At 41.9% G+C, this 15,694-nt stretch overlaps 1 protein-coding gene across 3 annotated transcripts in view; it reads left to right on the top strand.

The window, feature by feature from the left end:
• The window catches only part of LYPD6 (LY6/PLAUR domain containing 6), a 75,519-nt gene that overhangs the window by 46,494 nt on the left and 13,331 nt on the right, over window positions 1-15,694 (top strand). For all 3 annotated transcript variants that reach the window (XM_014574855.3, XM_006125633.4, XM_014574854.3), the window contains exons 2-3: window positions 8,361-8,547; window positions 15,224-15,322. In XM_014574855.3, coding sequence (XP_014430341.1) covers window positions 8,430-8,547; window positions 15,224-15,322 — 217 coding nt within the window. In that variant the 5' untranslated portion in view covers window positions 8,361-8,429. The remainder of the gene's footprint in view (window positions 1-8,360; window positions 8,548-15,223; window positions 15,323-15,694) is intronic.

Genomic DNA, 15,694 nt, shown 5'->3' on the forward strand with positions numbered 1-15,694 from the left:
CTGCCAGGGAGAGACGCTCCTCCTTCCCAGCCTCAGCTCTGTGGATGCTGTGTCTGCTGAGACCCTCAGCAATTACAAGGATCTGTGCCAAAAAAAGAAAGTTTGAGAACCAGTGCAGTAAGCATTGCATTACTGTGCATTTTACTCTAATTATTAGGTCAACTGAGAGTAACAAGAGTATTCTTAATATACGCATTGTAAATAGGAGTAATTATATAAAGTGTATAATATTTTGATTTATACGCACTTACTAATTCAGAAAATATCCTGATTCAACACACTGATAATAACTGAGTGTCCCCCTCCCCACCGTTCTGTTTGGGAATTCTTGCATTTGACTATGAAACGTGGAGTTTCCTTCTAACTCTCCTCTATTGTAACAAAATCCCTCTCAAACAGAAGTGGATACTGCCATTTGCATATTCATTTCAACACATCATTTTTGTTTCTCATCTACAGATTAAAAGGAACATTGACAAATAAATAATGAATTACAACTACACAATTGGCATAGTTTCCAGAACTTGAGTATCCTGGATATTCAGTAGAAAATTATCATGAAGTCTTGACAGTCACTGAGTTTTTGATACTGTCAATCAGTTATGCTATGTCTAAACTACACCCCTCTGTTGGCAGAGGGATGTAAATTAGATGTATTGAAAGCACAAATGAAGTGGGGATTTAAATATCTCATGCTCCATTTGCATAATGGCGACTGCCACTTTTTTTTGAAATGGCCCTTTTCGAAAAAAATGGCAGTTTAGACAAGGCATTTTCGACAGAAATGCCCTGTTTTGAAAGATCCTGTACTCCTCCTTTTTTACCTCCCTCTGCCGTCAGAGGGGTGTAGTTTAGATGTAGCCTTAGTTACTAGCAGCTAACTGGATGTCTAAGCATTGGCTTAAAATGAGCAGTTCTAGAAAAATCTGGAACATACTTGTTATGGGGAAGATTGGCATGTTAAACTCCAGACACTTTGATCAGTGCCTAAAAGCGGTAAGCCCTTTCTGGATTATGCTGAAAGAGACCAGCAAGCATCTCAGATACTAAAAACTCCATCTCTGTATCTATTTTTTTTCTTTTTACATACCAGGAACATCCCCCATACCTCTGTTTTTCTACATTCGTTTAACTACAAAGAAACTGTTACTTATGCATCTTTGTTGTACAGCTGATATTAAATGTACATAAACTGCTATTAGGGAGGCAAGTTAGAACATGTATAGCCCTTTTCTATTTCTTTTTTGAGTTTTTACTTTTTGTCCTGGAAAACCAGTTTCTGCTTGTACATATGAATCAACTATATTTCATTGTATCACAGTTTCTTAAAACAAATGTGTTTTTTTTTCTTAACCCTTAAATACACCTTTTTTAAAAAGTGAAGAATTTGATCAATGGCTTTAGGGGTAGGCAATAGACCAATCTGGAGATGCAAAAGAATGTCTTTGCCCAAACTATAGTAAGGTGTGTAAGAGAGAGAAAGTGGGAAATAATGGACAGCCAATTAGAAGTGTAGCAGAGCGTAGAGTGAGGTCAAGTGGCTTAAATATGTGGCTAGCACCTCTACTGGGGTGTGTTTGTCAGTGCACTTGCAAAAAGCACATAAATATTCCTCTGAGTTTCCATTATACTTTTGTTTGTACTTGGTATTTGTTTGGCTTGTCTGTCTGGGTGCTGGCTTTGGGGTATGTTGGGGAATACATTAGCACAGCTCTGCCTCAGAATACGTTCACCCTATTTCCTCTCCTTTCCCCTAATGTATCTTGCATGGTCAAGCTGTTTTGTCTTTTTCTTACCCAGCTTATATTATTATGCAGTTACACATTCTCTTTTCTTTGATTTCCTTTGTCTCAGATCAGTGTATCAATGCCAGCAGCTAGTCAGTTAGGCCTTGATTCCACATGAATCATAAGCATGTGAGTAACCTTAAGTATGTGAAAGTTATGCATGTGCTTGAGTACCTTGCTGAATCAGGGCTTAGCTTGCAGGGCAAGAGGCTATACTATCCCAAACAACACCAAGTATAACTGTTTGATTTTTTTCCCCCCTCTTCTCTTTCATGTAATCAAGGGGGCTCATTTTTATTTCCTTTCTTTTACTAGTTGTGACTTGGATTATATGCATTTGTGGACTAAAATAAATGGAAATTGGCATTTCCTCCTTCTCAGGGTTACAGGAACAAAGCTTAATGCACCATATAGGCCTGTTGTCTGCTTTCCTCATTGTTATGGCTTTCATGCCATTTTAATGAAAAGGCCATTTCCAAATCTGAGTATAACTGAACGTCAAACCCTCTGATATTCATCTGAATGGCTATCCTGTGCACACCCCTGGTGACTCGCACAGTGAGTTAAAGAGAAAGACATGAAAGTTATACAGTGACCTCTGGAACATCATCATGGCAAACAAGGATGTTCAATCAATTAAAAAAATCTTTATCAAAATTTGTAAATTGTTTAGGGAAAATATCTGCATACAATATGAAGTGTATACAATGTACCTTTTGGAGAAATACAGGCAGTCCCCGGGTTACATGGATCCGACTTACATCGGATCCCTACTTACAAACGGGGTGAGGCAACCCCGCACTAGTTGCTTCCCCCCAGCAGACCAGGGAGACGCGAAGCTAGCGCCCCCCCTCCCCAGCAGACCAGGGAGACGCGGAGCGGCTTTTCTCAACAGACATCTCAGCTTGAGAATAAAGGACTGAGAGAAGTGAGGTGTGGGAGAATAAAACTGAGCTCTGGAGAAATGTTTGGCTAGAGTTTCCCCTACAATATGTACCAGTTCCGACTTACATACAGATTCAACTTAAGAACAAACCTACAGTCCCTATCTTGTACGTAGCCCGGGGACTGCCTGTACATATTTAAAGGGGTTTCATAGATACATTTATTTTTCCTTTTAGAAAAAACAGTGGTGAATGGTAAGTTGAGTGCTTCTGTTTAATCAATGTTCACAATATCTCTGTTGCTTATTAACTCTGGGGCTGATGACTGTGGTTAAACCTCAATGTGCTGCTCTTGGTTTGCCAGCCTAGGCCTTAGGTGGGTCCATCTGTCTGTCCATAGCAAACATGGCAGCCTCAACTTCTGTCCCTTCCTCACCCAGCCACCCCCACTATCTTAATATTGCCTTTCCTTTGCTTTTTTTTAGAGAGGTTCTCTTTCCTTCACTAACAGAAATTACTTATTGTACACCCCGGATTCCCACCCCCCTCTTTAAACCAATCCGATTGCAGGGAACTGTGAAACTAACACAATAGGGTTAACTTTATTTAAAAGATTCTCTTCTTCCTCCTTTACATTGTATTTTGAGTCTCTCTGTAAGGGAAACATATCAAGCAAAGTGAAACTAAAACAGAGGTTTCCTTTGTCCTTCTGAATGTTTAAGTACAAGTTTTCCCTCCTCACTAGCTAGAGTTTCTAGGTGTCTGGATTTGAACTGGACAGTCCAGTATTTGTGCTTTCTGTTCGGGAAACAAATTTAAGGAAAATGTAAATGACCGGTATTGTCTAAATAAGATGTAATGTAGATTGTGATGTAATATCAAGTGTGTCCGGTATTTTTGTTGAAATCATCTGGCAACCCTATCACTAGCATTAGGTTTGTCATGAATGGTAATAAATGCTGTACAGATACAGGTAATGAACTTTGCTGGAGTGGAGGGTCCTGAGCAAGGAGAAACGTCCATAGCCACATAAGGGTTGCCAAGTGGGCAGTTTTCAACTGGAACCCCTGTTTGAAAAGGGACCCTAGTGGCTTCGGTCAGCCCTGCTGACTGGGCCATTAAAAGTCCTGTCAGTGGTGCTGTAGTATGAGCCAGAAGTGGTGCTATAGTATGAGCCAGGGAGAGCACTGCTGTCTGAGAGCTACCAAAGGTAAGTCTGTGCCCTAGCACTTTGAACCAGATCTAACCCCCAGCCCTCCCCCTCACCTACATTCCAAACCCAGCCTCAAGCCCCTTCTCACATCTGAACCTCTCCTTTCTGGCCCCATGCTAGTTTAAATATGCCAGAGTACTACTGCATTGGGCTACCTCCTAAAGAACAGAAACAAGTGCTCTTGAAGCTGCAGAAATCAGTGTCCTTCCTTTAGGGACACTTCCCCTCCCCCCCCAAAGGGTAATTATACTGTCTTTTAAATGTAATATAAATATAGATATACTCATTACTATAAAACAGTAATAAGGCCTCGGAATGCTCCAGAGAGGAGTATTTTAAGTCAACTTCATAGTATCTAAGCATCACCAAAGATGTGGTAACCAAATAGAGGAGTGAGAAGAAACTTGAATCTAAAATTGCTTCACTCTGCTCCATGATCTGTGTACAATAAGAAAAATGAGGCAGCAGAGAAGGAATCTCAATACTGAAATGTGTCTCTTGGGATCATAGTTTAGACCACCCATTAATCCTTATCACATTGCTCTTAACACATGCACTGCATTTGCTGATATGCCCTTAGATCAAAATACCAAATCATTGCATTATGCCGTCAACTGTGCAGCAGTCTGAATAAACAAACAGCTTCACCCATCCTGTTTCCTCCATAAAAAGTTAGCTAGGAGAGATAACGCAATGGAAAACTCAATCGAGTTGAAAGGTGTGAGATTTTTCAGTCCATTTTATGCAGAATCATTGACATGAAAATAAATCTAGTGAATCTCTTGCTTACCCTAGCATAAATCTGGAGTAAAACTGGGGCGAGATGAGAATCATGTCATGTTCGTACAGTGTTCTATTAGAGATATTGCTTATCACATGGGCATAATGTTCAAAGACACTATTAAGGTAAAACTGTTTTGTCATTCATATGGAAGGTATTTGGATTGTGGTTAGTGGAATGCCATGCAGTAGACAATTCACTATAAATATGGTGCAGCAAATATATTGTGATGACCATTAAATGTGTATAATTTAGATCTAAAGCCAAAATCCTGACACTTGTGAGAAGAGCTATGGATCTCCTATTCAGGAGGCCAGTGTTGATACCATCTGGGGTGCCCTAAAAAAAATCCAACCACCTAAACTCCTCCTCTCGGTTGGCTAACATTGACACAACACAGAGGGAATTTAGGTGAACACAGTGTGACCACAAGCCAGAGAGGCTGAGCTTTAATACCCTCTTTACCACTGACTTGCTTTGTGACCTCCAAATGAGAGCAGGTTTTGGATTTACTTCAGCACAATGTTTTGCTGTCCCCTGCCTCTCTGATTAGGATCTGTGCTGGATACAGACTCTGTGCTAAAGTGTATGTAGGTACCTCTATGGGCTCTATACTCCCCTTCCTTCTGCACCATGGACAGAAGCAAAAGAGTAAGTCTGCCCAGATAAGAACTAAAGAGTGAAAAGGCAACTAATGTTGCCCACCTTCTGTTTCCTCACTTGATGCTCAGAGAACACTTCCACTTGGGCACCGCTCAGCTAGGGGCCTATGGTGAGGTGTGTAGAAACGGAGTAGGAGGGGAGCTAGGGAGCAGCCAGTCTACTTAAGATGTTCCCCTGTGCACCCAGCAGTTCTTTCATAACTTCCCACTCCAGGGCATGGCTGAGGAGGTGCAGGCCTGGCAGAGGGATTTAATGGTACTATAGGTTCTAACATAGCTGTGCTGCCAAAGTACAACGTGGAGTGTGCTTCTCTCCTAGCCGATGCTGTAAAATCCATGGGATTAAGCCCTGCATTTTCTGCACAGCCAGTAAAACTGAGATTTCTAGGCCATCTCTCTGAGATCTGAAACATCCCTCGCTTGAGGAGATCATTACTCAGAAACGGTGTGTTCTGTCTCGCAGAGTTCTCTGAGCACTTCCCCCCACCCTTCTGAAGGAGCTTCATGATATATATAGAATGTCCAAACCCTGCAGTTGGAACTTTTCTAGAGTAAAGGTTGAAGGGTCAGGCCTATGATAATTAAAAATTGAGAAGTGTTGTGGGCTCTGAGTGGATTAAGGGTGATTATAAAAATAAACACCCGTGTCTTGCACTATATGAAACTTCTCAAAACAAGAAGGAATTTTGGCTCCCATCTTAGGCCCAAAAGTCAGTAGTGCAGAGAGGAATGAACATTAGCTAAGGATTCTCCTGTCACAGGGGAATTCTCATCAGTCATGCTGGCTGCGTCTAGTCCATGCCCAGTTCCCTTTTAGCCCTCAGGCCTTCTTGGCCTACCCGGCTGCCATCCTCTGCCCTCTTCCAACCTCTGTTCATGCCAGGAAAAGGAGAGATGATGATATGTGTCTTTTTGTCCTGGTCAACATCTTGGCTCCTCTGCTGTTCTGATTCTTAAATCACTGTGGGGTATCTGAGTGCTTCCAGGAGAGCATTAAATGATGGGACTAACATCTGTCTCGTAGTTCATTCTCTCTCTCAACCTCTCTCCAGCAGAATTCTGTGTGCAGTGTGACTTTTTTTATTCCATTGGGAGCCACTATCCATTAGTACAAATTGGAATAACCCTGAGTCTGCTCTAACTTGCACTGTGCTTTTTTGTCCCCCCAAGACCTTCAGGATTGGGGAATGGGAGGTAGTGCAACAGTGATGTAAAATTAACACTGTCCCTTCTACAGATGTACCAAGGACATTTCTGGGCACACCTGGGAATCTAGTCTGTTATGTTTTGAACAGCAGTACTACTTGTAGTATTATCAAACCTGGAAATATATGTGTAGCTTTTCCAGTGGTTGATTATTAGCAGATTCTGAAAGTGAGTCTATTGCCAAAAGAGACCGAGCTGTTTTCCTGCCTGAAAAGGAGGTCATTTTCAGAGACTGCCTGTGGTCCCAGGCCACTGCAAAGGCAAGATGGGGCTGGAGGCTTTGAGTCAACAATGCACTGAAGCATGTCCAAAGGATCTGATCACTTGTTTAGTTGCTCTGCTGAATTGTGGCTAGAATCATGAGAAGCCACTTTTGGGACAAAGATGCTTAGTTTTTAACATGACTCCATAGGGAGAGAAGAGCCAATGACTCGTGTCTGTGTTTTTAGTGAGAGGATAGGATATGAGAAGAGCTGTGTTGTATTTGATAATATATTATTGGTGACTACAGTCAGTCTCTTTACACTGAGCCCTAAAGCACTTCTGTTTCCCAAGAACAGGTGTATGAAGAGAAGCTGCTCCCATGTGCCTTAGACCACACACTGTTAACAAGAATCTTGTATTGAATTTCCTCACTGGATTTCTTATTGTCTAACTCTGGCACTTTTCCAATGGTCTCCAAGACAGAACTAGTTAGATTTCATTATAACTCAGATGCGATAAAAATCACACTAGGATTTTTTCATGCGACTGCTTCTCATGAGATGGTAGTAATCCTGTTCAAAAAATAAAGGCCACATGGAATTTTACCAAGAAACCTAAACTTACCTTTTTGTAGTATTGCAGAAGCCAGAGACTTGGACAGCTGTCCTGTTTACTCAGGCAAAATTCTCTCCCATCTGATCTTTCAAGTTTGCTGACACCACTAGAATCATTGCAGTTGAAATTCTCAGATCTCGGCTCAAAAATCTGTGCACTTCAGCTAGACAGGTTCTGTTGCAGTCAGGACTCAACTCCACAGCTGCCTGTAGCAGAGTACAGCTCTGAAGAGATATCTGTGCCTCAGCTGAGAGAAGGGTGGGTGTAGAGGGTAGGATAGATTGAAGGAAGGGGAGGAGGATTACTGCAACTCTGGTCTTAGAGTTCAAATAGAATTCCTTCCTGCCCTGCAGAATTCCCATGTCTAGCTAGGGTTGCCAGGTGTCCGCTATTGACCTGGACAGTCTGGTATTTTCATCTCATGTCCGGTAAAAAAATTCAGAAAATACCGGACACCTACAATGTCTAGTATTTTCTGATTTTTTTTCTCCCTGCCAGGAGGTGAAAGTATCAGACACCTGGCAACCCTACACACACTCAGCAACCGGGCCCAACCCCCAGGCCCCTCCAGGTCTACACCGCTTACCTGGTTCCGCAGGGGAGCTGTCTTCTGGTTTGGAGCAGGAAAACATGATGGCCACTGGCAAAAAGCCTCAAAGGCATTTCTTAAAGGGGCCATGCTGGGTTTTTTAAAATTAATTAATTAATTTATTGTTTGTTTGTTTGTTTTTGCTTAACTCTTGGGGTCCTTTTTTTCCCCAACAACTTTGGTCTACCCCCCTCCTCTTTTTTTCCCCTCAACAGAATGTTTTCCCTGTTTTGTTTTTTTTCTTTTTTGGGGTGGTGGAGGGAGGGATTGTTCAGTATTTTTGGTTAAGCCACCTGGCAACCCTATGCCTAGCTTGGTTACTTGGTCTGTGCTGAGATGAGGATCCACCCTTGGATGGTTTATCAAGATAGCAATTGAAATATTCTCACTTTTCTTTCTTTCTCTTCTTTGTTTTATAGGTGCATTTTTCTTCTGGTTATAAAGAGAAGGCTCCCTAGAAACCCATATGAGTGAGGCCCCACTCTGCAATGGAATCCTGGCCTACCCTGGCCTGGGTTTTGCTACTTAGTCTGATCGCTGACTGTCTGAAAGCAGTTCAACCTAGAGACTTTACAGTAAAAGATATTATCTACCTTCATCCTTCAAGTAAGTCATTTCATGTGCTTACAACAGGATATTACTGTGCAGAGAGAGAGAGAGGAGGGAAAAAAAAACCTGAATCAGCTCAAACTACTCAATGTTTCTGCTAAGAAGTATGCAGCTTTTTCTAAAGTTAGCCTCTGCACTAAGGAAAGGAAGTTATTAAAAAAGTATGGAAGTGTATTTTATATGTATATGTAACCCACACACCTACTGGGTGTTGCGCTTAGACCACTTAGGCTATGTCTACACTGCTCGCTTATTTTGAAATAACAGTGTGCATCTACACAGTAAGCCCGTTATTTCAAAATAATTTCGAAATAACGTGCTTCTTACTCCAACTTCCGAAACCCTCATTTGATGAGGAGTAAGAGAAGAAAAGGAAGAATATTCTTCCTTTGACTTCCTGCTGCGTAGACAGCACCAAAAGTCAAGTTAAAGTACTTGGACTTCAGTTACGCAATTAACATAGATGAAGTTGTGTATTTTAACTCGACTTTAGTCCTCAGTGTAGCCATGCCCTTATAGAAAAAAAGAATGCATCTCCTCTACAGCCTTAGCTAAGCAGTAGTTGGCTTTTAGCTCAAGCTGTACGGTCACCTGTAGTAAGCTCCAGAGGTCTCAGGTTTGATTCCGCCTTGATATTACATACATACATGCCGGAGAATATTTGTCAGAAGCATATTTATCTGTTTATATAACAACAAATAATTAAAAGCCAAACCATCTGTGCTATTGAAATGCTATAATAAAGCTGACCAGACTTGCCACATATCTTCAGAGATTTTCTAGGTCAGCCAGATCTTACAGCCTGATCCTGCTCTGGGGTTTGGATGAAAGTTCTGCAATAGCAGCAGTGAACAACTGGAAGTATGGGTAAACCTGGTATTTTCTAACTGACGGTCTAATAAAGTGAAGTGAGCTGCTGGGATTAGCTAATAGGATGTCAAAACCATGTTGGCTAGTACATGTCATGAGACATTGAGCAGTTGGCTTTGAGATACTGTTTTCCTCTAAACCCGGGGGACATTTTTTTTCTAGTAACCTCTCAGTTACATTTAAGGGCAGCTCTTTAGCACACTCAAGTAACTCACTACTCTTAGTAGTAATAATGGTTGCTAGGGATGTAAAATCCCATTTAATCGGTTAACTCCACGCTTCTCAAACCGTGGGTCCTGACCCCCCAGGGGGTCATGAGCAACTTAGAGGGAGGTTGCGGTATCACAAAGTTTGAGAACCCCTGGGTTAACTGGTTAAATATTTAAATGGGGGTGGGCAGGAGGCTGGGCTGGAGTGCCCCTCTGTCCATGATCAGGGACTGCTCTGGCTGGCCTGGGCCCACAGCACCACACTTTGGTCAGGGTGGCTTGGCTGGAGCATCCTCCACCCATGACACAGTGGGCCCAGTGAGGTCACCAGTTATTTATAACCAGTAAGCATCAACCAATAAGGGTGGTACTTGCCCGTTAACTGATTAACCAGTTAACCAATCACATCCCTAATAGCTGCTGCACTCATCTCTGGCTTTCACTGTCCAAGTTGCGGTTCCACACTCTCTCTGGCCAGGACACACCCATTTTATCTCCTGCTCACCATGTCTCCATTCAGTATGGCAATGGAGGTTTGCATACATTACTGAACATAGTCCTCATAATAATGCAGAGATATGTGGAAGCTTCTCTCTACCAAGAAGTGGAGTAAATGTGAGTGTCAGGTGCTAGTCCTTGCTTCTCTAGATTTCTTTCAGCAGTGTTCAACAGGCTGCAAGGTCTAGGCCATAAGTACCCAGGATTTGGAAAGAGGATTAATGGGGAAGTTTGCTTTTAATGTGAAACTATCCTCAATGCTTACTGCATATCTCATTTTCCACTCTGCCAATGCACTCATGTTTCAATTCTACAGACTGTTAGGACCATGGTTTCCTTTGATTAATGTAAAAGGCAGAGAGCAGAGGTAAGCATAGTTCACTTTTTTATAAGCAACTGTGTCCTTTGTGATAGATTTGCTGACACAAAAACACAGCTCTGGGTGCTCAGGAAAAGTTCCACATTGACAGTCTTGGAGATTTAAATTCTTACAGAAAACTGAAGTTGACTGTTGATCACAGAAGAAGTATAACCCATCCAGCAGCAGTAGATTCCTGTTAATGTGGCCCTGTCTATACACCTCAACCTTATGAAGACTCCGCCTTCATCAGGGCTTGCTTTAATTCTTATGTAAATCAATGGAAACACTCAGTGGCTTTGGATCAGGCCCTGAGTCTGAGTAGTCTATTAAGAGCTCTTCTCATTTCACAAGGGCAGAGAAGAGCTGTCAGATGGCAATGACTTTGTTACCACTGGCCAAGCCACACCCTGAAAGTATTCAGCTAGAGCTAAAAGGCTGTTACCCCTGCAAAATCCCCAGCCAATGATTCAGTAATTTTCTGAGCTTCTGATGTTTTGATTGATTAAAGGGGGTGAAGATTTTTGCAAACTTCTTTCATGGGTTCTGGCACTAATTTGAAGCTGCTGTTCTTCTGCCCACATAATTTAAATCGATTTTTCCCAAGGAGCAGTCATTAAAAAGAATGAGCCAGATTGTGTCAATGACATAGATTCAGTGGAGCTAGGCCAGTTTACACTAGGGATGTTGACAAGTCGTCAGTTAAACAGTTACCATCACCCTTAATGGTTACCTAGTAATGGTTTACTACTACCCAGGAGCAGGCCCCTGCCCTTGGCCCAGCGGCAGGTGGAGAGCTACTCTAGTCTGCCAGGTCCCCCAAGCAGGACTGGTGGCGCTCAGCCCATGCGAGCTGGGAGCCTGAAGCTCCCATGTGGGGGCCAGCAGAGGTGGTAGGAGCAGCCTCTGAATGGGCGCCAGGAGTTATAGCGGTAGTGGCAGCAGTCCCCTCGGGGGGGCCAGGAGCCATGGCGAGGGCTGCTCTAGCCTGATCCCAGTGACCTGCTGGAGTGGCCTCTCCACCTACCCCTTTAAAACAGTTAAACACAGTGTCATCACTGCATTTACCCATTACCAATTAAACAGGGTTTTACAACCCTAATTTACACCAGCTAATGATCTCTTTCAATATCTATCTAGCTATAGGGAATCCTTTATTAGGAACAAGAGGTGGTTGAACATTTTCAGGTTTTTTTTTTAAATCGAAAGTTGAATTCTGAATAGAAATTTTTATTGACAGTTTTTTCAAGCAGGTCTGTTTAGGGCTAGAAGGGAGCTAGCCTGGCACTAGAGGCTGCCCATTTAGGGCTGAGTTGTACAGATCTTATTTATTATGATGAGCAATTATTTAATCACTGTGATTATTAATTTAAGTGCTCACTGACATGAACAAAGGTTGCATAACCAAGTCCGTAAGGCAATTAATTTAATTACCAATCTAAAATGCTGCATGTATTTTTTTCATTGGCATCACAGTCTCATTGTATCATTTTCATTTTGCCTACTCTGTTTCTTTTTCGCCTTTCTACCTCTCTGCCCTTGTTTTTTTTCACACTCTGCTAAATAGAATCTGACTATGTTTAACTTTGACTCAAACTTTTGAACCCACCTGTGTTCTAGTGGGTTTGAAATTAAGCAAAATGTGTTTGCACATCCCTAAAACAAACGTCTCTGTTTGGGAAATTTAGCCTTTTTTAAAATGTATGGTGAACAAAGACTAAATCACCACAGTAGTCTAGCAAAGAAGGCTGGTACAAAGTGAACCATTGCTGACCAAAGAAGTTAATGGATAGATAATGTTACAAGCAGTTACAGGCCACTGTGAAGTTATTTTTTTTCTTTAGAATCACCCTTTCCTGAGGGACTAAGGCCTTATGTCTCGAAACACAGTCTACTGAGCTTATTAACTTCTGTGATCAAGAGCCAAATGAATTTATTCACAGCTGTGGCAACAACTGTTTTGAAACTTTATTTTACTCCAGTAGCACTTTGAAGATAAAGGAAAATACCATGCATCTCAGGAACTTCCACAATCTCTCCTTTTTGTACACCTGTTTTTATCAGCTATAGTATTAGCTAATGGTCTATTACAAGAAGCAGTGTTCGCACACATTCATCTGGCCACACATGTTCAGAAGCTATTTTCAGAGAGCCTTTCCTGCTTTTTGATATCCAAAAGAACCATTTCCTTTTTACTATTTAAAGTAAAACACCTAATCCCTGGACACTTATTATGAGATGAATATATTTTAGGATCCTGGCCTGAAGAGCCATGAAGAACAGTTTTGCATATTTTTTGTGCTCTAATTTAGGTTGCTTGCCAATATGAAATTAATAATAATTTCATATGCAGATTTTTTGTGTGTGTATAGAGGGGGGAAAATCTGTTTTGTGACCATCTTTGCTATTAGAAATTGTCTTATGTTTTAATTTCAGATTACATCTGGTCAGGTGCTTTGTATTGTTTTGTGTCCAACAAAATAGAAGTTTAACACGGGCCTTACCAAGATCTTTGCAAATCTGTGAGATACAGATTTTTAAACATGGTTCTTAACACTCTACTTTCAACATATGTATAGCTGAGCCATACAGAATTACCAACAATTTTTTTTCAGTTCACGGACAAAATCTGTTCAACAGCTTTTCTAATGATTATAGAGTTAAGGATGAAGAGAATAATGTTTTATTCGCCCTCTATAAGAAGTGTCCCTTCTTGAGCAGGCAAATAAAATTTTGCACGGTTGGCATAGCTGGTGAAATTCACCCATGTAGCAAAGGGTCTAGTACAGAGGTAGGCGAAGGGCCCTCCATGGGCTGGATCCAATCTGCCAAGCTGGTGGATCCAGCCCGCAGCCGCCCTACCACTCCCCAGGCCAATTAGGTTCTGGGGGCAGGGGAGTGTGTGAAGTCTCCTCGCCCCCGCAAGAGTATGCAGTGGCTAGAGACACACTGGCTGTTTTAAAATAGCTGGTGTTTATCTCTAGCTGCCACATGCCTTTGGCAGGGGAAGCGGGGAGGGGAAGATTTGTGCATTTCCTGCCCCCAGGCCAATCAGGGTCTGGGGGCAGGGAGCGCGCAAAGTCTCTTGTGTCCTGTCTCTGCCCTGCCAGGGGCATGCAGTGGCTAAAGACACACGCTGGCTGTTTGAAAGAAGCTGGCATATCTCTCTAGATGCCATGCGCTCTTACAGAGACAAGGAGACTTCACACACTCCCCTATCCCCAGGCCCTGATTGGCCTGGGGGCAGGAGGATCATGTGAGGTCCCCTCCCACTGAGTGCCTAGAGGGAACCACCAGTTGTTTTCAGACAGCTGGCATTTTTCTCTAGGCGGTAGGAGAGGGAAGGGGAAGACTTCTCCCACTCCCCCCATCCCAGGCCAATCAGGATATTGGGGGGAGGGGGTGGGGACAAGAAGTCTCCTGGTCCCTGAGACCCTGTCCCTTCTGGGATGGTCTAGGGCTACTTCGGAAATTTCTGAAGTGGCCCCCTTTTAAAAAATTTTGCCCACTCCGGTCTAGTACAAGGCTTTCTAAACCACATAAACACTTTGGGTATGTCTACACTACAGGATAAGGTTGAATCAACATAAGCAACTTCAGCTACGTTAATTGCATAGCTGACGTTGAAGTACCTTAACTTTTGGCATTGTCCACACTGCAGGAAGTTGAAGAGAGAACATGCTTTCCCTTCAACTTTCCTTACTCCTTGTGGAAGCAGGATTACAGTAATCAACAGGTTGGCTAATTCAAACCCTGGAAGATTGACAGCGGCAGCTTTAGTCTTCTCTGTAGTGTAGACATAACCTTTGGGAGAGACCAATCTTCAGAGAGGCATACCAATTCCATGCAGGCTGGTATTGAGAGGACATTTTGAGATTGTTGATTCAGAGGCACCAAATACCTTTGCGTATGGTGTGCAATGGCTGGTACTCTGAACTTTGGACTTGGAACTGATTGTAGAGGTGGTGTACTGAATCTTGTGCTGTTTGCTGGAAATGAGCTAGAATGAAGATAATTTCTACTATCCCCATTTTATTGCCCTCTCACAATACCTTGGATTTGTGCCAGTTGTAAATTTCACCTGTTGTTAGTTGGTTAGTTTCTGGGCTTTGTACTAAAAGATGGCACCATTTGGAAAAATCCATTTAGTTTGATTTGTTTAGAATGTATTGCAGAAGTCTTGTCAAGAGATCACTGTAAACCTTTGTTTCACATTTGGCTAAATAAGTTGTACTCAAGCATGTTATTGATAGTTGGAGATTCAGCAAATTGATGTTTTATTTCCATTTGGGATCTCAGTCAGCATTCAAAAGTGTGAATTTATTTCCTCCATGAGACAGATTTCAGAAGTATTTAGTCCAGCTGACATTTGTTAACAGCGGTGATGGAGTAAAAGTATTGGGTGTTGCAGTTAAATAATATGTGCTACAAAGAATGAGCAAGTAGAATTATGTGTCTGGATCCCTTACCTCTTTTTCAGATGAAATGCCTTTTGAATCATGTGTACACAATTTTCCTTGGTAATGACTGTTTTGCTGGACACTTGTACTTCTATGTAAATGCTTTTCCTATATTAGAGAATTTTAAAATTCAGGACAAAATACGATGGGGTTGACACGCATCTACATAGTAATAAGTATATTTTTGAAAAACAGTTGTACCACAAAGCCTTTTAAAAGCCTGGTACAGATTGGCTCAATGACAATTAGTTTTAATGAATTTTGTTTACATTTTTCAGCCACACCATATCCTGGTGGATTTAAATGTTTCACCTGTGAAAAGGCAGCAGACAATTATGAATGCAATCGCTGGGCTCCAGATATCTATTGTCCACAAGGTAAATTAGCTCTATGCTATCTGTTTAAATTAAATCTCTTACGAAAATACCTCAGTATTCCCATTTAAATGATAACTTGCACAGGTATCCAAAACCTGATACTAGAGGTTTTTAAAAACAGGTTGGACAAATACATGTCAGGTATAGATGACCTCTTGAGGTCCCTTCCAGCCTTACATTTCAATGCTCCTATGATTTTCATTATTCACAGAGTATTTGAATTCAGGTGATCACACCTTAAGCCTCAGTTACTGTACATAAGAGTGGTGGATGATACAATTATTCATTTAAGTCTCATACTTCCCTTTTGCAGTAGATAGGTTTAGAGCTTTATCTATCCCCATATTCTCTCGCAGCTGAAACAGAAAGTAA

Source organism: Pelodiscus sinensis, chromosome 7, assembly GCF_049634645.1.
Source record: "Pelodiscus sinensis isolate JC-2024 chromosome 7, ASM4963464v1, whole genome shotgun sequence".
Classification (NCBI taxonomy): Eukaryota; Metazoa; Chordata; order Testudines; family Trionychidae; genus Pelodiscus; species Pelodiscus sinensis.